Source organism: Barbus barbus (genome assembly GCF_936440315.1).
Source record: "Barbus barbus genome assembly, chromosome: 43".
NCBI classification, from domain to species: Eukaryota; Metazoa; Chordata; class Actinopteri; order Cypriniformes; family Cyprinidae; genus Barbus; species Barbus barbus.
Window position 1 is genome coordinate 23,761,400 of NC_136721.1, and position 27,283 is coordinate 23,788,682.

Genomic DNA, 27,283 nt, shown 5'->3' on the forward strand with positions numbered 1-27,283 from the left:
TTCACTAACAAACTGCAATTTCTAGTCGATGCAATAGTTTTGCAATGAGCATGACTAGGAAAAACCTATATTTACTATGGAAATGTTTAAAGGGGTCATATGACAGTGCTAAAAATAACATTATTTTGTGTATTTGGTGTAATGCAATGCATTAATGTGGTTTAAGGTTCAAAAAATTATTGTGCATTATTTCCACATACTGTACATTATTGTTGAGTTTACAAAGCTCATCGTTCTGAAAAGCACGGTGTGCTCTGATTGGCCAGCTGTCCAGTGCATTGTGATTGGCCCGAATACCTCAAGCATGTGACGGAAATGTTACGCCCCATACCATATTTGGAAACACACAGCATCTCCACAACATTGCGGCGGCTGCAACAATACTACAGCGAGAATAAAAATTACGCCTTCTTTCTTTGCGTATACATTTGGGTGGTGTTTTGCAAATCTTCCAACACAGTGACGTAGACATGTGGGGGCGTGTTTAAATGAGGCGTTTTAGGAAGGTGTGGATTATTCTTAATTTTTATAAAGAATATGTCTTTGGGTTTGAGACTTTTACGGAAGTTCTAAGCGGCCATGCATTATTATAATTTTTCTGTCTTGTTTTCTCGTGATCACGACTTAATTTTCTCGTGATCTCGACATAACGAAAGTTGTTTTGTCGTTATCACGACTTAATTTTCTCTGTGTATTCGGCATGAGAAAATGCTATAGAAGCAGCATCATCGCAGCATCATGGATGATCGTATTCGCTTTTACTTTGATCAGGGACTCATAAAAATATGGTATAAGTACGATCCCAAATATTGAAGGTGTTGTGTGTGTGACCGACTACATTGATCCATGATAGAATAGTACTTGTCATGCATATTCATACTCGGACATTTTAGCTCTGTGTCTGTCAGTGATTGACGACTTACACATAAGTGTTCGACACTTGAGAAGGAGGCTGTCGGGTCTGCAACTTTATCGTCGAAGACAATTATAGCAACCCTGATTTTCTCATGATAGCTACAATTACGTCGTGAGAAAATGGTTTTTAGGTTGAGATCAACAACTTTCGTTATGTCCAGATAACCACAAAACAAATTTCGTTATGTCGAGATCACGAGAAAATTAAGTCGTGATAACGACAAAACAACTTTCGTTATGTCGAGATCACGAGAAAACAAGACAGAAAAATTATAATAATGCATGGCCGCTTAGAACTTCCGTAGACTTTAGTCTTTGCAAGTTTACGGATCTTATAAATTCACGAACAGCTTGTAACACTCCAAAGAGAAAGGAAAACTTGAAATTGCATTATATGACCCCTTTAATTTCCATGACTTTCACAGGCCTGGGAATCAGTTTTTAAACATTCCCTGACATTTCCAGATTCTTGACACCTGGAGAAAAATTATTGATCACTAAAACAAAGGCTAAAAAAAAAATACTCATAAAAAAACACATTCTGGCTGCTGCAGAATCCAAGTCAATTCTTATTTAATGTCAGTGTGGATTAAATCCCCTTTAGCTCCCCAGATGAAGAGTGTAGCACACAATCTCTCGGAGTGTGTATGAAGTGAATTCAGCAGTGACCCGTGTGTTGTTTACAGCAGCCTGAGCTTTACGTTCCTTTGGATGCGTCTGCAGCGAGTGTGTTGGTCTGGTTGCCGGGTGACGCGGGTTCGAGTCTCTGAGCGTTTATGATGGGATAGACATCATGGCTCTCTCAGGCCCAATTAGGTAAAGAGTTGGCACATGATCTCACACTCGAACACACTCCTCAACTAGCAAACAAATCTACGTTTGGTCACTAGGCAGTTGTTATTCGGTTACTAAGCTGTTCTAGCTGGTCACCAGGGAGTTGCTATGCGGTTAAGAGGCTGTTCTGGTTGGTCACCAGGGAGTTGCTATGTGGTTACTAGGCTGTTATGGTTTGTAACCAGGCAGTTGCTATGAGGTCACCTGGTGGTTGCTATGCAGTTGCTAGGCTGTTCCGGTTGGTCACCAGGGAGTGGCTATGCAGTTGCTTAGTAAATAAATAAGACACATGATTGAAGCACAAACTCTGAACTCTCACTATGAGTAGCAGTACCAGTGATGCACTAATAAGGCACCATATATCTCTCTCATGTGAACTTTAAAATAGTTGTATTTTATCTCTAAAGCAGTGGGTTTTGTAACACGACACATCATACAGTCGCTTGAATTGGCCAACAAGCATCCGCCCACAAATTCCACAACTCCCAACAGATGAATCCACATCCAAGATTCCCTCACTGTCCTCCTCATTCCAGCGTTACAACAGAGAGAGCAAGCAGGTAGGAGCTGTGTGTGTGAGTGTGTGTGTGTGACAATCACAGGAAAGGGAGGGGTGTCTGACCTCCTCATTGTTCTGTGTCAGATCTGCCGGGGTCTCTCTCTCTGCTCCTGTCAGGCCACACGTAGCTCAGGGGAGCGAGCACTCAATGTCTGGCCCACTGGAGGCCTTTTGTTCTGCAGGAACTAGACACGTCTACAACATCTGACCCATCACAGACGGGCCACTGATCTCTCTCTCTCACACACACACACACACACACTATAGAGATGCATGAGTCAAAACATATGACGCAAAAAACATGAAATCAGTGTTTTCACCCAAAATACAGACACACACACACTTTTGATCGATTTAAATGAGGTCATGCTATTGATTTCTGTTATTTTTATATAAATTATAATGACTTTTACACAAATTCTAAAGGAGAATAATATTTACTGTTTTATGAATCATTTTATCAAAGCAACACTTTACTGAAAGCCTAAAAGTATAATGCATTATAAAGTTATTCATAATGAAAGTTGTGAAGCATGATATCTTTTCATAAATAATTGCTATAGGCAATGTTAAAATGCATTACATATATTTGTCCTCCTTTATTTGTCATGTGTTTTATTGCATTATACTTTCTAAAGGTGTAAGAATGAATAGATGAGTATTATATTCATGAGATCATACAATGCATTAAAATGTGCATTACAAGGCACAATTAATGCATTAAATCTACTTTTATAATGCGTTATGTATAAGGGTTTAAGTAAAGCATTACAACAAAGTTTCGTAGGTTTAGTTTAGTTAACAGGCTACAAAAACATGAACAATACTTCTACAGCATTTATTAAACTTTCTGTTAATCTCAACAGTTGCTAATAACTTTTTAAAATCAAAAAGTACATACATACATATACATATATATATATATATATACACATACACAGACGTTATATTTACTATATATCTGACACACATACATTTAATCTATTTAAATTAGTTTGTGCTATTGATTTCCGCTGATTACATAAATTATAATGACTATAGACTATAGCAAACACTAAAAAAAATATTTAATTAAGAATCTTTGTGAATCTTATTCTAAAAAGCAAGCTTTAGTCAGATTTACCAGTAACATTCTCATTCGTCAACCTTAGCTAACATGAACCAGCAATGAACTATACTTCTACACAATTTTGTAATCTTACTGTTAATTTCAACATTTGCTAATGACTTTTTAAAATCAAAAAGTGCATCAACATTAGTTAATATGTTGACAAATATTACAAAGATAACATTAACAATGATTAATAAGTGCTGTTATAATATATATTGCTCATTGTTAGTTCATGTAAACTAATGCACTAACTAATGCTAACAAAGAAGATCTTACTGTAAAGTGTTACTAATTTAACTTCAGGGTCAAAGTACAGTTAAGTAAAACACACACACACACCTCCATCAAGACGGAAACAGACAGACTGACTCTGACCTTATTGGAAATGAAGCCTATTACGTGGGAATAATGGGAAGAGTGAACGTGATAAAACACACACACACGGTGTATCACTTCCTTCTGCTCTGTATTAAAGACAATAAAAGTTTACAGTCCGCAGAAACATCCGCTCACAATGAGAGACACACACACCAAACAGAACAACAGCACACATATAAACGCACCAGCCAAATGCTCAGATTGTTTGTGTGTGTGTGTGTGTGTGTCTGTGCCACAGGGCATGTAAATCTGGCAGGATATTGTGTATCAGGTGACAAACAATACAGCTACTCACTCACCTGACACACACACACACACACACACACACACAGGCAGTCTTCATCCTTAATCCAAGACCTCGCTGAACTCTAAAGTGTGTGTGTGTAACTAAAATAAATTATTCATGCCAACAATTATTTCACACAACTCTGACAGGGGAAGATTCTTCAACTCAAACTCATCATAAACACCTGTCAGTCTAATATGCAAATGAGCTCCATTGTGATTGGCTGACCTCACACTGTTGTCTGGACCATTTCCAGTTTGAAGATAATTCACCACAATAAATATAATCATAAATTTTTTTTTTTTTTTGTAACGTCCATGCAATGTTTTTTAATGATTTTTTAAAAAGAAATGAATATTTGTATTGCAAAATAATTCTATATGAAAGAAAAACTGTTCTTTTGAACTTTTGATTCATCAAGGAATCCTGAAAAATTAAATGTATCTCAATTTCCACAAAATATTAGGCAGCACAACTGTTTGCAACACTGATAATAATCAGAAATGTTTCTTGAGCAGCAAATCAGTGTCACGGTGCACACAGCAAGGATGATACAGGAACACGAGACGAGGGTGTAAACTCAAAATAACAGTCTTTAATCAAATCCCAACAGGAATACCGGGGAGTAACGAGTAGACCAGACCACACAAAACTGAACAGGCAGGAACTTAAATACACAGGCTAATTACACAAACACAGCTGGAACAGAATTAACTAATAATCACACTAAACAAGGACAGGAAACAAACCAAATATGGACACAATAGGCAGGAACACAGGACACACACGACAGAGGACTGACATAACCCCCCCCTCCCGGAAGGAGGCCCCTCAGGACAGACATGGACAGGATCACAGGACGGGGACCTCCAGAGCGGAACAGACAGAACGGAGGCCATGGCAGAACTAGGAGCTCTGGAGGCCATGGCAGGTGGTCTTCGTGGCCGTGGCCTCGTCCCTCGGCCCGGCCACTCCAGCCGGAACCCTTCTACCCCCCCAAAAAAAATTCCATGGGGCAGCTAAGGGGTATCAGGAGACCTCTGGGGCTAGACAAACAGGAACAGGATTGCCCACACAGGGCTAGACAAACAGGACAAGACAGCACAGGACAGCCCACAGGAACAGGAAGCCCTCCTGGGCTAGCTTGGAAGCTGAGGCTTCTTCTGGGCATGACAAGGAGTCAGGGGCCCTCACCAACCACCTTCACTTCCACGACAGGACGAGTCTCCATGGACAAGACAACACTGACATGAAAAGGTGATAAAATATTCCTGTGGACACAACAAGACTTAAAAACGGCACTCCTGGCCGTGACATGTGGACTGGATCCACGGGACCTGGGAACGGCATTCCTGGCCGAAATTAGGGAACTGGAACCACAGGACCTGGGAGCGGCACTCCTGGCCGTGATAAGGGAACTGGATCCATGGTGGCGGCCGGCGGGCTTGAGTCAGTGGCGGGCTTGCCACATTAACTGCAGGCGGGCTTGCCACAAGACTTGCAGGCGGGCTTGGGAGAGCCGCGGACGGCGGCCTTGATCTCCCGCGAAAACAGCGGGGCTTGGGTGAGCCGCGGACAGCGGCGGGCTTGAGAAAGCCACAGCCGGCAGACTTGACATCAGAACGGCCGACGGGCTTCAGTCAGCAGCGGCCGGTGGGCTTTAGGGAGAGGCAACCCGTGAACTTGACTGACGAACAGACAGGAACAAAACAAAAGAACCTTCAAAAATGGAAAACAAAACCGTGAAAAGGGGCGCCGCTTACTGTTGTGGTCTGGTCTTCTGTCACGGTGCACACTGCGAGGATGATACAGGAACACGACACGAGGGTGTAAACTCAAAATAACAGTCTTTAATCAAATCCAAACAAGGCAGGGCAAGACAAGGCAAGGCTGACAGACAGGAATACCGGGAGGAACGAGTAGACCAGACCACACAAAACTGAACAGGCAGGAACTTAAATACACAGGCTAATTACACAAACACAGCTGGAACAGAATTAACTAATAATCACACTAAACAAGGACAGGAAACAAACCAAATTTGGACACAAGTGGTGGGAACACATGACACACACGACAGAGGACTGACAATCAGCATATTAGAATGATTTCTGATGGATCATGAGACACTGAAGACTGGAGTAATGATGCTGAAAATTCAGCTTTGATCACAAGAATAAATTACCTTTCAAAATATATTCAAACAGAAACTGTATTTACTATATTTGTGATCAGATAAATGCAGCCTTGGTGAACAGAAGAGAATTTTCTAACACTATACTTAAACATATTTCTCTCTCCTGCCTCTTTATATATTTTTTTTCCCTCTGTTTTGCATTGTGGATTTTTTGTTTGCTTTTAGAGAAAACAGAAACACAAAAATAATGTTCAATGGCTTCCTATGTACCTCTATAGAAGTTTACTCAACTATAATTTTCTTCCACGTCCTGAAACCAGAAACTGTAAAAAGTGTTAATTTTAACATTCAGCTCGTTCACCTTTAAAGTGTTTAAATAAATAGACGCACATAAAATCACAGAGAACAAGGGGAAAGACAACAGATCACTTGAGTAAGAACAATGGCTGGCATTACACACGCTCCACCCTGTCTGCCAGCACCGCGTCCAGACGCTGCCCGCAGGTGACCTTCTGACCCGCCGCTCCCACGCTAACAACATCCTGCTGAGTGGATCGAAAAACTCACCGGCGGCCAGACACAACAGAAAGAAAATAAAGATAGAAAGAAAATGAAATCTATGCTACATGAAAGTTTATTGGTGATGACATTATGAAACCACTAGATGGCGCCACTGCACTGAAAGCAGGAGATGAGAGAGTACATACTGAAATACTAACAGCTTTCTTATTTTAGTATCATTGTAATTTTTAGTTTTGTAATTTGGTTTTATAGTTTTGTAATTTTTCCACTTCTGCTAATGGTTTTTCCCCCTTATATTATATATATATATATATATATATATATATATATATATATATATATATAAATCAACATATAAATAAAAAAATAGTTTTCAATTTTCTTTCCGTTTTAGTTATTTTGGTACATCGAGTTAGCAACTAAATAAAAATGAAAAATATTGCCTTGGCAACTAGCTGAAATAAGTTTTTGTTTAATTTTTAATGGTTAAATATAATAACCCTGGTCAACAGTGCCACCAAAGTATAATTTCTTTTGTTTTGAAATATCCTTTTATCATCTTGTATCCTTCTGAAGGTAAATGGAGGTGAATGTGAAGCTAAAGTTGCTACAGCAGTTTGTAAAATACATGAACATGAAATTTCAGACTAATGTAATGACTACTTTGCATGTTAGTACCTAGCTAAACTCAAATTCACCTTAAAATTAATAATCAATGCATATTCATTAACTGCTGTAGAAACTTCATAATCTCACATACTGTTTGGAAAGAACTGCATTACAAGAGGACTGTAGACAAACTCAATTTGGCTTAAATTACACACATTTAATATTAAGGCTGGTGTAATTCATACCATTCTCGGTGTAAATGGCACATTCCTAAAAAGAAATGAGCATCCTGCATGAGCCAAATCCAGTAATATCTCACACAGTGTCATGTCATCACTTCACCACTAGATGTCAGTGTTGGATCAGTTCAAATAAAACCCGTTTCAGCGTCTCTCCAGCAGAGGGCGCTCTTCTATACACACCGATGGTACACAGCAGAACACAGCTCTGCTTCAAATCTCTTTTCCTGATTGCAGACAGACTCCAAAAGGCTGAAGGATGAGTAAAAGCTTGACATAGTTTCTTACCGGCAGGCTGGGCAGGAATTTCTCCATGTTGTCCAGGTCAATACCATCATCATCGTCAAATTTGCCCTTTATCATCCTGTGAACAGACAGACAATATTACATGACAAGACGTCCAGCCAGACAAAGACTCGCTTGTAAGCTTGTTTACTGTCAAATTTTTAACACATATAAGCAACAACAAATAAGCTGTTAACTATACTGATGGGCTTTTAGGTTTCCATGCTAACTAAATAAACCAGGCCATAAAATGTAACTCTGTAACGCCTGACATATGAAATAGTGATTAAAATCTAATTTTTTGAACCTTTAGGCAAAATATATATTTTATAGTTTGTGCATATGTTTTTTGTTGGGCGTCATATTTGATCCATCAGGCTTTTATGGCTCATATAGTATGATATAGAGAGAATATGGAGGAAAAACCAGCTCAGTTTTAATTCAGAGGCCCAAACTGAGCAAAAATATTACATTTGGTGCAGATGATGATATTTATATGGACTAAAAATGTGATTAAATTCTGATGCTTGTACTGTAAATCAATTAGATCCTTATAACTGTATAGCGACTACTTGCATAAAATGATATCAATTGTCAGTCGCCACTCTATATCTGCCAATAATATGTCTCAGTAAGATGATATTTAAATGCTTAGATTGATTATCAAAACAATATTATGCAATGCAATGCAGTACTAAGATGAACAAATAAACATTCATCAAAAGCCTGATGATCATTTTTTAGACTCACATCTGAACAATTTGTCTACAAATAATGTCATCATTTTGATGATTAGCCCAGACTTCAGCCCAGCTCATCTTGAAATATTACCAACAATATATATGACCCTGGAGCACAAAACCAGTCTTAAGTCGCTGGGGTATATTTGTAGCAATAGCCAACAATAAATTGTATGGGTCAAAATTATCCATTTTACTTTTATGCCAAAAATTTTATATTATATTAAGTAAAGATCATGTTCCATGAGGATATTTTGTAAATTTCTTGCCATAAATATATCAAAACTTAATTTCTGATTAGCAATATGGATTGCTAAGAACTTCATTTGGACAAATTTAAAGGCGATTTTCTCAATATTTAGATTTTTTTGCACCCTCAGATTCCAGATTCCGACCAAATATTGTCCTATCCATACATCAATGGAAAGCTTATTTATTCAGCTTTCAGCTGATGTGTAAATCTCAATTTTGAAAAACTGACACTTAAGACTGGTTTTGTGGTCCAGGGTCACATACATGTTTACTTTATACAATTCTGTAGATTTCACAGCATAAAGACACATGAAGCACGAGGCCTTTTACTTGCTAAAGTTCAGTTGACAGAAGGCATGGAGTAGATAGAGTGCAACAGGTTTTTCAGCAAAGGTTTGATCATGTTGATCAGTTAATTAGATGCAGTACAGTAGGATTCTCTCATTTCTGGTTCATCCAGTAGAGGGCAGTAATGAGCCGAGCGCCACATAAACACACAGCCACACCCCATTACACAGCTCAACAATCCTAAACATGCAGATTTACATACACTTGTATAAATGCATTCAGTGCATTACTGTGAAGTGATTCAGACCAGTTCTCTTTGTGTCTGATCTGAGGTCAGTGTTACTGAAGCTAGCGTCAGTCTCACCCCTCTCGGTCGATGTGCGGGAGGTGTTTTGGTGTCCCTCTGTACGGCCTCCTGTGAAACTGAGAGAAATCCAGTTTCTCCGGCTGCATGTCCCACGTAGCGCCTCTATGAACACATAACACAACATTAATACACAAACAATAGAAATCCTTAGCTACTGTATATTTACACTTAAACTAAGGGCCTAGTCACATTTTACCCCCAAAATATATATATATATATTTTTTTTACTGTATATGTATCCTACTGTATATATACATTTTTTTATACATGCATCGTGATAAGCTCATTCTAAGCCTCCGTTTCTCCCTGATCCGGGCTGTAAAACTCTGTCAGTCTGCTGAAACTCTACACACACTCAAGACTCTGTAAAGACCCTAATTAGCTCAGGCACTTTTTCTTCCTAAAATCAGCTGAATAAATCAAGACAACCTCAGAGCTAGTTTTGAAAGGGGATATGGAGCTCTGAACGGATTATAGTGGCATAACTCTGAATTCAAGCATTTGCAACCTGCAAACTAAACTGAACAATTTAGAAAAATAAACTAAAACACAGCTTATGAAATCTATAAATGTACACTGATGTTCAAACGTTTGGGGTCAGTATGTATTGTTTCTAAAGAATTTAATACTTTTATTTGTCAAGGATGCATTAAATTGCTCAAAAGTGACAGTAAAGACATTTATAATATTGCAAAAGATTTATATTATTTCAAATAAATGCTGTTCTTTTGAACTTTATATTCATCAAAGTATCCTGAAAAATAAAATGTATAACAGTTTCCACAAAAACATGAAGCAGCACAACTGTTTTCAACATTGTTGATAATCATAATGTTTCCTAAGCAGCAAATCAGTATATTACAATGATTTCTGAAGGATCATGTGACACTGAAGACTGGAGTAATGATGCTGAAAATTCAGCTTTGATCACAGGAATAAATGAGATTTTACAATATATTCACATAGAAAACAGTTATTTTGAATTGCAATAATATTTCACAGTACTACTGTTTTCACTGTATTTTTTTTTTCAAACAAATGCAGCCTTGGTGAGCAGAAGAGACTTCTCTTAAAACAAAATCTCAAACTTTTGAACAGTAGCTCATTTTCAGTTTTGATTTGATGTTAACACTGATGTTTACACACAGCTCAAACCTAAGAAGAACTAGCCTCTAGTGTGTGTGTGAGACAGTGAGAGGACTGAAGGTGACGGCCTCATTAATTAAATTTAGCCCGTGACAAAGTTTAAATTAGACTGTGAGTCAGCAGCACTGCAAAGAAAAAGCAGAAAAACCAGAGCAGATGAAAATATTCACTGACCGCTGAAAATTTGGACACATATCAGCAGCCTGGATCGACCAATCGATGACTGCTTTACTTGATTCACTGAACAAAGGAGTAAATGAACTCTGTGTGTTTCTATAGAGTACTTAATTAAATCACCACTAAACCATATCACAAGTTTTATTTCAATTAATCGTGCAGTCCTACTATTATATGTCATTATTTAATGGCTAGATTTGGTGTGCATAAGACATGACACGACATAATCATGACATGACACGTCATGAATATGAAGGTTTTTTTATGCATGTTTATGACAACTGTCATTAAGTGTCATTTGCTCAGTTATACAATTTTTAATGCAAAGATGACATTGTTTGAGATGTCTTTGTTATGGGCTAGGGTTAGGGGTAAGGGTAGGGTTAGGTCAAATAATCTCATCTTTGCATTAAAAATGACAACTGAGGGAATGACACTTAATGACAGTTGTCATAAACATGCATAAAACCTCCTTCATATTCATGACGTGTCATGTCAGTCTTATGCACATCCCTTCAAGTAAAGAGTTACCCTCGATGTATTAAAAGTATGTGTGTGAATCTCACCCATGACAGTTCAGGTTTGCAGCCCAAATGTCCGTCCCCAGAACGTCGAAAGAACAGTCTCTGTTTCCATTCTAAAACACACACATCGTGAAAGTTTAAAAACATCGAAAATATGTTCCTGATGACATCAATATATACATATAATGTCACCTTCGCTGGGGCTCTGAACTGGTTGTTTCCTCCTCTGCTGCCCGATCTAGAACCAGAACTGGGTCTAGAACCGGTGCTGTCATTACTGCTGTGCTCCCAATCATCCTGCGAGAGACCAGATTCATTCAGATTCATCTGACGCTGGATGTTAACATGGATACATTTACGCAATCATTCACCATCTACAGGATACATTTAAAAAGTGATCAGGAATCTTTTCAAGCTGATTATTTTCAGTCTTCTGTGTGTGTTAATTAATTCAATTAATTGAAAAAAAAAAAAAACTAACACTATTAGAAAAACCAAACATTTTTCATGACTCCAAAATAAATAAATAACATAAAAATAAGCACAAATTAATGAGTTTCTTACAACTTTGGAAACTCAAAAATGTTGAAACAAAATTAAAACTAAATGGAATCTAGGAAACACTACAAAAATATCCAGTTAAAAAAAACAAATGAAACCTACACGGAATAGGACAATCTCCATTCTTAGTGTGGCCTCAATTTTTTTTTTTTTTTAGAAAGAAGTGTATAAACAGATGTACGAGTATTTAAGTAAGAGTAGTTTAATTTATGATTTTCAGTCAGGTTTTTGGAAATCTTATTCGACTGATATTTCTTTACTTTATTTAACAGATTTTATAAGGATATAAGACTGATGAAAGTAAAATGTGTGGTATGGTACTACTTTTAGAGCTCCAGAAAGCATTTGACACAGTAAATCATTCAATACTTTTATTGAATGATTGAACAGGTTAACCTGGTGAACAGGTTAAGTGTCATGGGTTTTTCATGTAAAGTGATAGCCTGGTTGAATTCTTATTTAACTGGGAGAGTTCAGAGGGTGGAAACTGAAGGGGTTCATTCTGAGGAAACTTTTGTTAAAAATGGAGTCCCTCAGGGAAGTGTTTTAGGCCCTCTTTTGTTTCTTCTATACATAAATGACATGCAAGCAGTTTGTGATATGCTGATGATTCTGCTTTATTAATTTCAGATAAGGATGTGGGTAGGATACAAGTGAATTTAGGTAAGGAGCTTTGTAAGTTAAGAGACTGGCTCTCTGAAAACAAACTGATGTTGCATTTAGGTAAAACTGAATCCATTTTATTTGGGTATAAAAAGAATTTGAATAAGGTCTGTAAGATGTCTGTTAAGGTGGGGATTGTTTAATATCAAATAGGACTTCCGTTAATTATCTTTGATGTGTCCTTGACAATGATTTAAGTGGTGTAAGTATGGCTATGAAAGTCCAGGGTAAGGTTAATGCTAGAACAAAATTTCTTGCCAGACATGTTAGTTTTCTTGAAAAACAGATTATAAAATGACTTGCATCGTTTAGTGTCATGTCATTTTGAATATTCATGTATTTCTTGAATGTCTAATTTGTCTTGAGGTTGGTTGGATAAATGACAAAAATCTCAGAATAAATTGATAATGGTTAGTTTCAGGGTTTAGTTTTTTTTACACATGTGGAGGTTTCCCATTTTAAGTGTCTTGATTGGTTACCTATAGAAAGCAGACTAGAACATATTAAATTAAAAACGGTACATAAGATTAACAATAATAGAGCTCCTTCATATTTGAATGCACTTTTTTCTAGGGTAAATGAGCAACATTATTATTTACTATTATATAACTAGGTAAAGTCTTATGGATATTACATTATGTCGTTATATTACACGGTGTCATTCACAATACTCTCTCACACGCTGGAAAACAACACATACTCACAACATACATGCAGCACACGTGCATCTAACCTTCTCACGTGTGCTGTCTTTAATATTTAATGTATACACAAATTAAGCATATGGCTGACAGCTTTAGTCTGCTCCAGTGTCACTAATGAGGGAACATTCAGAACACAGTCTAGATAATCACGCATATGACATATAAACTCAGAATCGTGAGATAAGAATAAAGATATTAAATTATATATATTAGCTTGTGGCTGAAACAAGCTTCCATATATTGTATAAAGAACGAAAAACTGCAGCAGATCATCTCTTGCTCAACAAAACACTTGTCAAACTATGGACAGTACTTGAGATGAAAGAGAAAACTGACTCACACAAGCTATAAAACAGAGACCCCACAGAGAAAATGACATGGGAAGGAAAAATTTTATATATTTGCTTTTGCATTCATTCTCGAGAAACTCGCTCGCAAACATTTGAACAAAGAATGCAAAAGCTTTTATGAGCAAATGCTAAGTTTGTCAGGAAATGCAAAAGTTTTGAAATAAAAAAATCTCTTATTTTTTAACTATATAGCGCCCCTTATGGCAACAAGTATGTAAAGCGCTCTTGCATTGTTACGAACTGGATTCCGACACGTTTCTAAATGATGATGCATGCAAAGTTTGCAAACTAGAAATACTTGCATACAGTGCACTTACTGTTTGCGTTTTCATATTAACATTAGCATCTAGCTACATTTTGACAAAGAGCATGCCATCTAGGCACCTCTGATGTACTATTGTCAGCTATGATTGAATAATGCAACCCTAACCTTGCACTATTCAGGATAGACATTCAGGACCCAGCACTAGTTGGACGTTTCTGTTGTTTTCTGTGTCCATCCATTAATACACTTGTCTGAGAAGTTTTCTGATGACAAACACATCGGTTTCTGAACATTTCTAGACATCTTTCAACACTAACACTGTTTCTGCACCAAAGGCAACTGCAACAGATGCTTTCACAGCCTCATCAGTTATAATAAGACCAATTACTTTTAATGAGCCGCTCGTGTCTGGTGTGAACAGGGTGTTACAGAAGAGTTACGGAAGAGACACACATACACACACATGCAAAACTCACTGGTTTGGACGAGCCCCTGCCCCGTGAGGATGACCAGCTCCCGTCAATCTTATCACAGCAGTCTTCCGTCCACTGAGAGACAGAGAGATACCATTAGTGTCAAATTTAATTTGTTTGTTTTGATTATTACTTAGTAAAACAGAATTATATTACATCATCTTCAACACAGCGTTTGAGGTGCAGGACGGGGTGTGTTTTACCTAGAGATGCACCAATTGCAATTTTCTTGGCCGATTCCGATTTCCGATTTTTTTTTTAAGTGTGGCCTGCCGATTTCAATTTTCTTTCTAAAAACTATAATTGACAGCATATACAAACAAAAACCTATACAAAAACCTAAAAAAAAAAATTTTTTAAACATTACAACTCCCCAAATCTGGACAGTTACAGATTATGGTCGTGCAATGTTGCGTACCTAAATCATATGTTATACATTTTTTTTTTTTTACTACTGCAGTATGTATCTATAATTTTCTGTGTGTGCTCATTTGTTTTGATTTCTGCACGAGTCTCTCTCACACACTCACTCAGGCTGCACAAGCCTCATCTGGCATGACACCGGCTCGGAATCGGCAGACTGAACGGTCATGCAGAAAATCAGCTAATTCCGGTCCCTGGCTGGTCAATCGGTACATCTCTATTTTTACCTGTGCAGTGTGGGACAGGGTGTGTTTGGTGTGGGACAGGGTGTATATTATCTGTGAGGTGCAGGATGGTGTGTGTTTTACCTGTGAGGTGTGGGGCAGGGTGCGTTTGGTGTGGGACCGGGTATGTTTCACCTGTGAGGTGTGGGACGGTGTCTTGTCCACATCCTGGTCAGTTTCGTTTTTGTCGCTCAGGAGTCCCTGCACCTGGTACTCCAGCACGTAGCTGTCAATAAAGCGCTCCAGCTCCTCGATCTCCTGCGAGCGCGTGCTTCCCGCCTCTGACGACGCTGATGCTACTGATGAGCTCTCCATGGCAACCAGCCCAGTGAGGAGAGGGAGGGAGGGAGGGAGGGAGAGAGGGGAGCTGTGGGCGGGGCAAAGAAAGTTGTTAGTAATGTGAAAAATAATGTGAATTGACATTTCGAATGGAGAATATAAATGTTATAATATATTTTTGATTATTCACAATGATTTTTATGACACTGATTTAATATGGAATCCTAATGTACATCAATGTTAAGCATTTTAAAGTCTAATAATACCTGATAATATTTCATTTTTTAATGAAAATCACTCTGATTCAATCAAAACTATTTATCAAAAAAAAGACAAACTTCTTGATAAGCAGATAAACATACTGCTTGATGAGAGGCAGGACAGTGAGCTCTGATGATCTGGAGCTCATGCTACAGTCAGTGCAGATCAGTCACATCGACCCCCGACTGATGAGACTCATTCAGACTGCAGCACAGACACAGTTCACCTGCTTCACCAGCGGCAGCAGCACAGACACAAGCGAATTCATAAAGTCCTGACTGCTACTGCTTCACCAGTCCATCCGTCTCTCTTCTCATCTTTCACCTCCAATCTGTTTCTTTTCTTACTTCCTTTACTCTTAGAAATTATGCTATTATACTATTATATAGTACTATTAGTATGTATTTCTATTTATGTATAGAAATACATAAATAAAATATATACTTATGTAAAATATATATATATATATATATATATATATACACATATACATATACATATACATATACATACATATATATATATATATATATATATATATATTAGTGCTGTCCAATGATTAATTGCGATTAATCACATCCAAAATAAAAGGTTTTATTTACATAATATATATGTGTGTACTGTATATATTTATAATGAATATATAAATACAAACACATACAGCATATATTTTGAAAATATTTGCATTTATATATTTATATTCATAATTTATATTATATATAAGTATATTTAATATATAAACATAACATATTTTTCTTAAATATATACATGCATGGGTGTGTATTTATATATAAATAATAAATGTACACACAACACACACATATATTATGTGAACAAAAACTTTTATTTTGGATGCGATAGTTAATCGTTTGACAGCACTAATATATATAGGCTGGATTATTATTGTAATATCACAGATTTCATCCCTAAACATAACATAAAAAATGAACCATGAAAAAAAAAAACTACAGAGATTAATACTTACTTATATAAAATAGAAAAACACATTAATACATACAAATGTGTAAATTCTAGTAATACTCTAGTAATTCTAGTAATATATTAAAATATAAATTCCCCAAAATAATACTTAATTACAGCATTAAAGTACCATTACTCAAGAGCTTCTCACACTTGCTTTTATATTTGCTCTTCTATTGGGTTTTGCATTATGACAGCTCTGGGTGGGACGACATGCCCCGCTTACACCAGGTGACAGAGAGAGAGAGAGAGAGAGAGAAAGGGAGAGTTTAATCTGGTCAATACTTGAATCTTGGCCAAGCAAAGAGGATTTACAACTGGAGCAGCACCATCTTACCAGCACACATCCACAATATCACAAGGGCCCTGAGCTCCCGCTTTACACTTACTGTATAAAAACGCATCTGCTCATATTTAAGATCATTTACTCAGTTTAGCAAATGTTTTTCACACCACCCAAGATCTGTGCATGGATCCTTTGTGTACATATTCATCATGTTCCCAAGCAGAGAGTATTAAAGTAACCAGAGATATCTGACAGATCTAGTGAGAGACATACTGAACTTGTGAGAGACCGCGAGTGTAAAAGAAAGACATGACAAAACCAGACCAGTGGAAATAGAAACAGGAAGCACAAGCATATGGCAGGACGTCTAATTGCTGGAAGACAATGAATGATCCACATCTGCAGCTGTTCTATCGTCTGTCCAGTCTATATTACCAATGTCTGCTCCACAGCACAGCTTATGAGGGTGAAAAACTGACAACATAGAGACAAAGAGGCCAACTGACCTACAGAATCCAATCACAGGCCATTTTTATGTCACATCCAAATACTGAACCATCTCTAAAAGGTCTATCTTGATATTAATCACCCTTAGTTTGGACAATATTCAATATATATTTAAAATCAGAACTGCACTCAGTTAGGGTAGAATTGTTCAAAGCAAGATGTAAAATACAGTTAAAATGTAGTTAAAAATGTGTTGCCCACACTGTTTCTGATGTATACATTATAAAATTATACATCCCAGCACAATTGCTTTCAATATTGATAATAACAATAAGAAGAAAATTTTCTTGAGCAGCAAATCAGCATATTAGAGTGATTTCTGAAGATCATGTGACACTGAAGACTGGAGTAATGATGCGCATCACAGAAATAAATTACATTTTAAATTACAACAGAAAACAGCTATTTTAAATTGTAATACTTTTTCACTGTTTTTATTGTATTTTTGATCAAATAATTGCAGCCCTGGTAAGCAGAAAAGGCTTCTTAAAAAACATTGCAAAAAAATCTTAACCCAAAACTTTTGGTAGTGTGTATATATTGCAAATAACAAGAAATAAATTTAAAAAAGAAAATACATTTCTCTGTCTCTTTTTGTCCTTTCTCAAGTTTGTTTGATTTATATATAAAATATTCATGTTACATATTCAAATTCTCATGCTTCCTTTTTACTTTCACTTCAACATGTTAGTTTTAGTGAAATATTCCAGATCAGACGCTTCAGAGAATAAAACAAAACGTGTGTGTGTTGTGATATCAGCTGTTCAGTCTGACTCAATACACACACACACACACACACACAGAGCTGAACAGCTGAGGAGGAAACACAGAAAGAGTGAGATTCACCACATCAGACGATCAGGATTAGAAGTGAGAGAACTTTCATTGTGATGGACCGCTTTAATGAGCTGAGTCAGGATTGGAGATCTCTGTCCTCTACTGACCCCTGCATGATCATCTGTCAATGACCCTCATCACACACACACACACACACACACACTTCATTTAACCTTCACTGACATCAACGCTAAACACTCACAGAAAGTGCAATGCTTTATTATACTGTTCAATGACATTGCATTTGTAAGTTTAAGCAATATTGAAAGTGATTTCATCATGTGTGTCATGCAGATCTCATGAATTCTTTTGATAAGCACTGATTTATTTCCTGTGTTGACATATTTCCAATTGAAACAGGAGGTTAAGAAGCATTAAATTAGCCTCATCCCTCTTTCATAAATAGTCAATAGTTTTTATTTGCATTACAGTCCTGAACCTTGATTTGTTTTTCTGTGGTTTTGGGGATGGGACATTCTCATTCTAGAGAGCATTTGATTGGACAAAATCCTGTACGGTGCAGGATGAGTTATCAATATTTTCCCAGAAGAGAAAGACAGTAAAGTTGTAAAAAATAAATATACCAGCTTATAGAGTGACCTCAAAGTTCACAGACATGAGCTGAAGGCCACAGAAGTCCAATTCTGACTTATTGCACACATCAGCATGAAACTGATACGAAAGAATCACTTACAAACCCTGTCTAATCAAAGTCACAACATCGCCAGGTTACAATAAAATAAAAGAAATTACAAATAACTGCTGGTGCCTGTTTTTACTACCATCCTGGGTTAATATAGTTAACTAGAGATAAAACAATAAAAAAAATAGTGACTTGAAATAAAAACAGTAACTAAAACAAAATTAAATCTAAATTTTAACATTTTAATTTCAGCTAGTTGCCATGGCAACATTTCTTATTTTCATATTTACTTCTCATTCTCTCATATTTAAAATATTATCAAAAACCAAAATAGAAAATAATAAAAATTGTTGATAAACAAAATGTTTTTTTTTTTATTAAACTAATTACAGATCAAAGATAAACTAGAATAAACTAAAAGATAAACAAAAGATAAAACTAAAATAAACTAGACTACAATAAACTAAATAGTTTTTAACAATAACACATAAGACATAAAGCTGCCATCCATAAATCAATGTTCACATGGTGCAAAGTACAACCACAGGAATTATGTCACCTTATAGCTCAAAAAATAAATCGCCTATAAAGCTCTCATTTCAGCTTTTAAACCCTCCTGTATGATGTGCATTACTACAGGATAAATGTATTTTTGTTTCATTTATATAAAAATAAAATAAAAAAAAATAAAAATGCATGTGTAGGAATGAGCTGAAAATATCATTAGGTTGGAAATCAGAAAATGTTTCAGAAATTATGTTGGAAATAACAAAATAATTCTCTAAATAGCTGTTGACAAAGTCTTTAATCTAATGAGCAGTCTTGAATACAAAATAGCCTAAAAATACCCACATTTGGGGAAAAATCTGTTTAGCCAGAAATAAGATTAACTGTGCTCTCATTAGGGCTTTTCCATTAGCCGGTCACATAACGGTGCTCGTCACAATGAATATTTCTCGTTCCACGCCGAATTTCATCACGTCAAGTCTAAATGAGCACACGTCTCTGACAGGACTGTCCCAGCAGCCTCAGGCGCTACGGCACACGTTCTGCTAATGGAGCCGCCGACACACGCTGCACCGCTTCACTTCAGCTCCAACCGCTGTTTACACACCATTCACCATTCTACAACACTCGGAGAAACTCTGGAACAGGTCAACTGCAAAACACAACATTTCATTTCCATGCTGCGAAGCAATTCTGAGTTATACAGATTTTTTTGTGGGACAATATTTAGGCCTAAATGTGAGATGCATTTGAATTGTGTATTAAATATTAAATTTAACTAGTAAACACAATGTGAAGCATATCTATCAGTCATACATAAATGAACAGGTATGATTTCTGTAATAGTGCACTGAAAAACATTTTGGGCAGAAATAATTTTCACTCAGAAATGCTATAATTTCAATAAAAGCACATTGAAACATGAAATTTAGAAGCAGAAAGACGTTTGAAAAACTTGGTGTACTAATAAAGTGAATGTGTTACACACAGTTAACCAGGTTTATATATTTATTTTAAAAATTGTGTAGATTAGAAACTATTTTTACTCAAAATTGCTAGTAAAATTCAAAAATAATTACAGAAAATGCAATATGTTGAATTAAACAGACTGAAATCGTATTTTCTTTTAAAACTTACTCTAATAATCCAAGTTTTATTTGGAACTTTGAAAAATGTAGCCATGTTTATACTTTTTAACTGAATAAATTACATTTTTCACAATGAGCAGATTAATTCTGATTCTAAGCAATCTTAATGAGTGCAATCTTAAATAGTGACTTTATTATCTAAATTTATTTTACAGAGTGTCTATTTACACTAAGTGCAAATAGCCCGCCTTGTTGGCAGAGGCTATTTACACCAACTCCGCCCACTAACGTGTGATTGGGTTAGTCAACACTGAAAAAAAGACACTCATTAAATATCAGTTTCAGTGGCGTAGATGGTAGAGCGTGTGCTTTTTGACGCGATCGACCCGAGTTCAATCTTTTTTTGGTCACACTTTATATTAGGTGGCCTTAACTACTATGTACTTACATCAAAAATAAGTACAATGTACTTATTGTGCTCATACTGTATTGCAAAACACTATTGCTGCTATTGAGGTGGGATACGGATAAGGTTAGGGACGGGTTTGGTGGTATGGGTAGGTTTAAGGGATGGGTCAACAGTGTAATTATAAATGTAATTACAGAAATAATTACAGATGTAATTACATATAGGTATTTTTAAAAATATAAGTACAATGTAAAAACATGTATGTACACAATAAGTGCATTGTACCAAATGATTAATTTAAATGTAAGTACATAGTAGTTAAGGCCACCTAATATAAAGTGGGTCCCTTTTTTTCTCCCTTATCGCATCAGAAAGGCATTTATTTTCAATAAAAATGAAGGAAATAATTAAAAAGTTAAAAATAAAAGTATCGGGTAGGTTTAGGGAGGGCTTTATTGTCCCAATAAGGTAGCATCCATTTAATAATTTGAATGAATCTATAATTTACACTTGATACGTTATTATTGCATGCGGTTTTATAATGTACTACAATAATGATGTGCAGATAATTGCCACTATTTGCAATAAGTAGTATAAATAGCAGAAAATATTGCTATTTTAACATAGTGTAAATAGAATCTAAGCTATATGCACAGTGTAAATAGCATATCGTTAAAAAATACTGCTATTTTCACTTGGTGGAATCCATTGCTATCTGCACAGTGTAAATAGCATCGATCACTAAAAAATATGATATTTACACTTAGCGCAAATAGCCGCTGCCTTTATTTTATTTAATCCAATACATCACATTAAGGAATTGAAACATCGCAATTTTTATTTCATGTTTTCTTTTGATTTGATTGTATGGGTCTAATTAGCTGCAAAATGTATTGGTTAATGTTATTTTCCCATTGGTACATCATCGGAAAAGTTGCTTGAGGGGCATGAAAATTTATTACAATTATAAAAAACTTTAAAAACAACTTCTAGGATGTTAATTTTGAAAGATTTTTATGTTTTTTACTGACATTCTTAATGACTAGCATAATCAGGAACTAAGAACCTTTACTAGTGACAAACCGAGAGTAATTTAAAGCATTGAAGACGCTGGTGGTGGGAACAGAGCTTAAAAATAGCATTTCTGAAACTGTAAAAAACAGCTTCCATCTACATACACAAACTCATGAACCACAAGCAATGACAAAAGCATAGCTACACTAACAAAAAAGGAACAGAAAGAAACACAACAGTATAACGTGTGTGTGTGTGTGTGTGCTCAGCTGTTTAACATATGTCTAATTTCCCACCAAAATAGTTCCTTCTTGCAGTACTGCAGTAAGATCCCTGTCTGTCTGACTGATGGAGTCCGTCTCACTGCTCTCTGATCATCTCACAGCAGAGCCGTCTGTCTACAGACGCTCACAAAGACCACCGGACAGACTATCTGACAGAGAGAAGAAGAGGAGAAGAAATCAATGAAGAATGAGAGACAGAAAAAGAGATTTCACATGTTTTGATTTGCTTAAATTCCAATTTTTATGTGTGTTTTTTATTTATAACTATGATTTAATATATATATACCATGTATTGATACTACTACCCACTGCTTCTGTATAACAAATGTACAGTCATGGCAGTAAAGCACATTAAATTGACCAAAACACTGAAACTGAATAGAGCGAGTGGGTGGATGGAGCAATAAATAGAAGCATATGTTCAACCTGGAACGACTCGATGTGTAAATGTGGAAACAAAATAAGAGAAGGGTGACAGAACAGCAGAGAGAGACACTGTGCGCTGATAGCGATGCTGTGTGTGTGTCTGGTCTTTGTTGTCTGGTGCAGTAGAGTGTGTAAAATCCTCCACGTGTGTTACACTCGCTCACAACAGCTGTTTGAACAAAGAGCTCACAGACACGCCCCACGCACACACACACACACGCCGGCATCATCACAAGAGTGACATCAGCATGATGGATGACTTTCCCAACATGTTCCATCAGTGCATGTTATTCCAGAGAAAAATCATGTGTGTTTTCGCCATCATGCATCAAAATCTCTGATAATAATAGAACATAAAATAAACAATAATATCCAAAGCCTAATGAATTACAATAATATTCACTTTCATTTATAAACATGTTGCATTATGCCATTTTATGTTGTCAACGAAGCATGTTTAATTATACGCGAGCAAACCTGTGGATGTGCCAAACACTCAAACACACACTGACGGGAAGTTCAAAGTCTCCTGTACACTTTGCCCCAGTGCAATATAAAGAAATATTCAGCGTTTACTATCAGACTGTAATAACTGAGCAAACACTTTCAAAAACCATCACAGTCCTTGATAGACACACACATGCAAATGTGCTCAAGAGACCGAGAGTTAAACGCTACAGATGTTTCAGCATATTAGAATGATTTCTGAAGGATCATGTGACACTGAAGACTTGAGTAATGATGCTAAAAATTCAGCTTTGATCACAGAAAAATTTACATTTTAACATGATGCAGCCTTGGTGAGCAGAAGAAAACTGCGTTCAGCCCTCATTCCCCCTTCCTGCAGTCAGCTGATGTCTAACACAGGGATTCTGACACAGAGGTGGTGTTGTTTATTAAAGATCTTCACATTTCTTCACTATGATGGACTTTAGTACTGGGACAATGATGAAACCTGGAGCTCTTAAACTGAAACAACAGAGTCAATACAATCTGTGTGCAAAGCCATTTAACTCTCACCAGCACAAACCTTGAGGAATGAATGTGTGTGAAATGTGTGAGTTTCTTTAAATCTGAGCGGACAATTTTAAATAAAAAGACAAAACAGCATTCAGATTTCACAGGCTAAGATGTTAGCCACAGTTATTATGAATAAGTAAATATGATTACCACATAGTAAACTAGACCATACTTAAGAGTTTTGTGCTTCTTGTTAAGATTGATCTATTTTTAGCAAAGGTGAAACTATTGTTCAAAAGTTTGGGGTCAGTAGACTTCTTTTTATTTTAAAGAAATTAATATTTGTATTCATCAAGGATGCAGTAAATTGATCAAAAACAACAGTAACGTCATTTATAATGTTAAAAATAAATTATATTTCAAATAAATGAAACAGAAATGTTTCTTGAGCAGCAAACCAGTATATTAGAATGATTATATTTATGACACTGAAATTTCAGCTTTGCGTCACAGGAATAAACTACATTTTATAATAAATTCACATAGAAAATAGTTATTTTGAATTGTAATAATATTTCACAATATTTCTGTTTTTACTGTATTTTTGAACAAATAAATGCAGCCTTGGTGAGCAGAAGAGACTTCAGCTTTAAACAGCTCAATTAGCTGACATCACAGAGGCTGGAGCTCTGATTGACAGCCGTGATGATGTCAGCTGGTTGTCAAGACGACATCTTTCAGTCACATCAGCACCAGTGCAGCGCTGACAACAGGAAGGCAGTCAACCGTTCTCATCCAACATGATCACAAAACACATTCTGTCTGATCAATGGCCTGATTTTCTGTTCCAGAAGACCTGTTGTTTAAGTCCGCCTCTTTGGCCTACATACACAATCACATGACCTGTCATGATCAATGCAGTGAGTTTTCACGGGTGGGTAGGGCTGCAAAATACTCTAAATAAAATCAAAATCGCAATATGACTTTGATCAAATCAAATCGCAAAGACTGATTTAATGAAATAAGTGAATTTGCTCATGTGTTTTTCATAAAATTAAAAGTTTAATGGTTTAACATTTGAAAATGAAAAAATTAAGAATATTAATGCTTTTAAAATATGAAATATTAGTTTATAATATTACAGTTGCCATGTAAAATATTATTATTTTCTTAAGCCTCGTTCAGACTATCAGCCCAACTCCAATTTTGTGCTTATCCGGATGAATCTGATTTGAATAACTGATTGTCCACACAGTATATTGCAACTGTTCATATCCGATTTGTGTGTCCATAAGCACTCTTTCGTTTTATTGAATGTGCGTTGGTTACTATGGCAATGCCGTTGCATTATGCCTACGTTAACAATCACAATAACAGCAATACAGATGTTGACAACATGTTGCCATCGCACCGGATTATTATCATTATTATGGATTGTGTCTTATGAGGCAGCATCAGAAACACAGGAAGCTGGAATGTGCGAGTGTGAGTATAGAAGAGGTGAGTATACTAGCAGTATATTGTCTTTTTCCGCTTTATTTACAGTTCGCAACAATACAAGCATGTTTCTGCAAAGACATTTATTATGTTTTCTACAAATACATCTGACGTGTTTACGTTTTACGTGGTGTGAGAATGTGAAAAAGCTTTGCTAAATCCAATCTGACCGGTCAGACTGAAAAGGATTTCCAGAAATGCGATTTGAATAGGATTCCAAACCACATACGAATGTAGCTGGAAACGGATTTGCACAAATCCGATTTCATGTACTGTAGTTCGTATCTCAATATGATCAGATTTCAATCGGATTTGCACAAAAATCAGATTTGGGCTGACAGTCTGAACAAGGCTTTATATTCAAACTTTTACAATAGTAATATTTACTTTTTCTTTTTATTTAATCATTTTTATATTTATATTTAGTAGTGGTAGTAGTAATATGAATTCTTTTGGTTGGTGTATTGTCATTTCAGATTTACGTGGCAAATACAGATTCAACAATATAGGCTTGTATAATAAATACAAAAAAAAAAAAAAAACAAGCACAGCAAACCTGGTAAGTATTTTTAATAGCATTTTAATTCACCATTTGAAAATCTTCTTAAAATCAAAGCATCACTAAGGACCAGAGGTTTAGGAAACTCCAGGAAAGGGCTTTAGTGCTGGAAATGATAATGGTGTAAAACTAAAGCCCAGCAGCACCAGAACAAAAGAAACAATACTTCTATTGTTCTGTTCTGCAGCAGAACCTCAATTACAACAATACCAAACTTTCACTCAAACTACAAGATCTAATCAGTGTACAGTCTTCATCATGTGATCACTGCTTAACTCAAAACAACCCAAGAAGTAGGGCTGTTCAAATAATCTAACGCGATGATCATGTGCATCTCTTTAGTAAAGCCGGTTCTGTAATTAGTAGTAAATCTCCTTCACATGCTTTCAGATGGAGCGGCATTTACTACACAGAGCCGTAGTTCACTGATAAGCTACGCAATATCGCTTTCATAATCGAATGCGATTAATTTACGATTATGAACGCAATTTTGCATAGCTTATCAGTGATCCTGAATAATAGTGTGCATGTGTGCATCCTGAACCTTGAGAGTAGAAATGAAAGCATTTGAAGTTGCATTGTTGTGGATGACGTTGTTCATTGTAGGTCATACAGTACGGAGAGTGCAGCATTATCTGCTCTAAAAAGCTTTTGTATGAGCTTCATCTGCGGTTATCTGTCATTGCAGATATTGTTTGTTGAGTTCTGTTTGGTTGTACTTTAAATGTTTAGAGAATAAACTAAACATTTAAAAACTGCCCACTATTATTCAGGATGCATAAACATTGAGACTATTAATTTGCATTTAAAATAAATAATACATTCTAAAACATACAGCCAGGATAATCCATAGGAGTTTAGTTCACCGATTTAGCAATTATCAATGCATTTGTAGAGACTGTCAATAAACTGCTGTTTAAATGGCCTTTCTGTACAACAAGCACAGTAATATAAGAATATGCTGAACGTGCGAGATATGAAACGACCAGTCTTTTAACTACAGGCCCACAAAACTCAATTACAGCCGGAAAGGGAGAGACAACACACACATACACCGATGTCTCTACCTCTCTCACACACTCATGATGTGATCTGAATCCCAATGGAATGTGATGAGATTCGGCATCTCTGATTGGCTGAAGAAGCAGGAAGTGAACACATTCCACACACATTCCAACTCACACAGCACAACAAACGACCAATGAGAAGCACAGACACTGTCGGACTGAGCCAATCAGAATCTTAGTTCATGATGAGAGCAGCAGGGATTGGATAAACAACGGTGGGCGGCTAAAACAGCCCTATCAGCACTGCTCTAGGAGACAAACAAAGCCTCTCTTGTCAAGAAATAGATTTTATACAACAAGAAAGAGGTGGAATTACAAGTGCATTATGATGTTAGTGTTCACAATACACATCATCCCTCATCATAACATAATTAATATTTTTATATATTTTACGCACAGTCTATGAAGCTGACAATGTTATTATTTCATTGCAGTTTGTATTCTGAATATAACTGTGTATGTGACTAATACAAATCTTGAATCTTCCTGTGAGACTATATAAGACAAATTAGTTAACTCCAACAAGTTTTTAATTGCTTTTTCGTATACAGCTTTTAAAGTTCTGTCATCAGATCTGACAGTCCAGCCATCATCTGCAAACATACACGCAATTCTCACCAAACCTGCCACACACACACAGGACAGA

General features: G+C 36.3%; 1 protein-coding gene across 7 annotated transcripts in view; it reads right to left on the reverse strand.

Moving 5' to 3' along the window:
- Nucleotides 1-27,283, reverse strand: part of LOC306862553 (CBP80/20-dependent translation initiation factor-like) — a 69,208-nt gene that overhangs the window by 39,495 nt on the left and 2,430 nt on the right. For 2 of the 7 annotated variants that reach the window (XM_079405423.1, XM_079405418.1), the window contains exons 2-8: nucleotides 15,168-15,399; nucleotides 14,389-14,460; nucleotides 11,562-11,666; nucleotides 11,412-11,482; nucleotides 10,843-10,908; nucleotides 9,520-9,624; nucleotides 7,879-7,954 (exon numbers count right to left, since the gene is read on the reverse strand). In XM_079405423.1, coding sequence (XP_079261549.1) covers nucleotides 7,879-7,954; nucleotides 9,520-9,624; nucleotides 10,843-10,908; nucleotides 11,412-11,482; nucleotides 11,562-11,666; nucleotides 14,389-14,460; nucleotides 15,168-15,347 — 675 coding nt within the window. In that variant the 5' untranslated portion in view covers nucleotides 15,348-15,399. Of the gene's footprint in view, nucleotides 1-7,878; nucleotides 7,955-9,519; nucleotides 9,625-10,842; nucleotides 10,909-11,411; nucleotides 11,483-11,561; nucleotides 11,667-14,388; nucleotides 14,461-15,116; nucleotides 15,400-22,140; nucleotides 22,278-27,283 lie in introns of all 7 variants that reach the window. The other 5 variants (XM_079405421.1, XM_079405424.1, XM_079405419.1 and 2 more) reach the window with 4 other exon arrangements.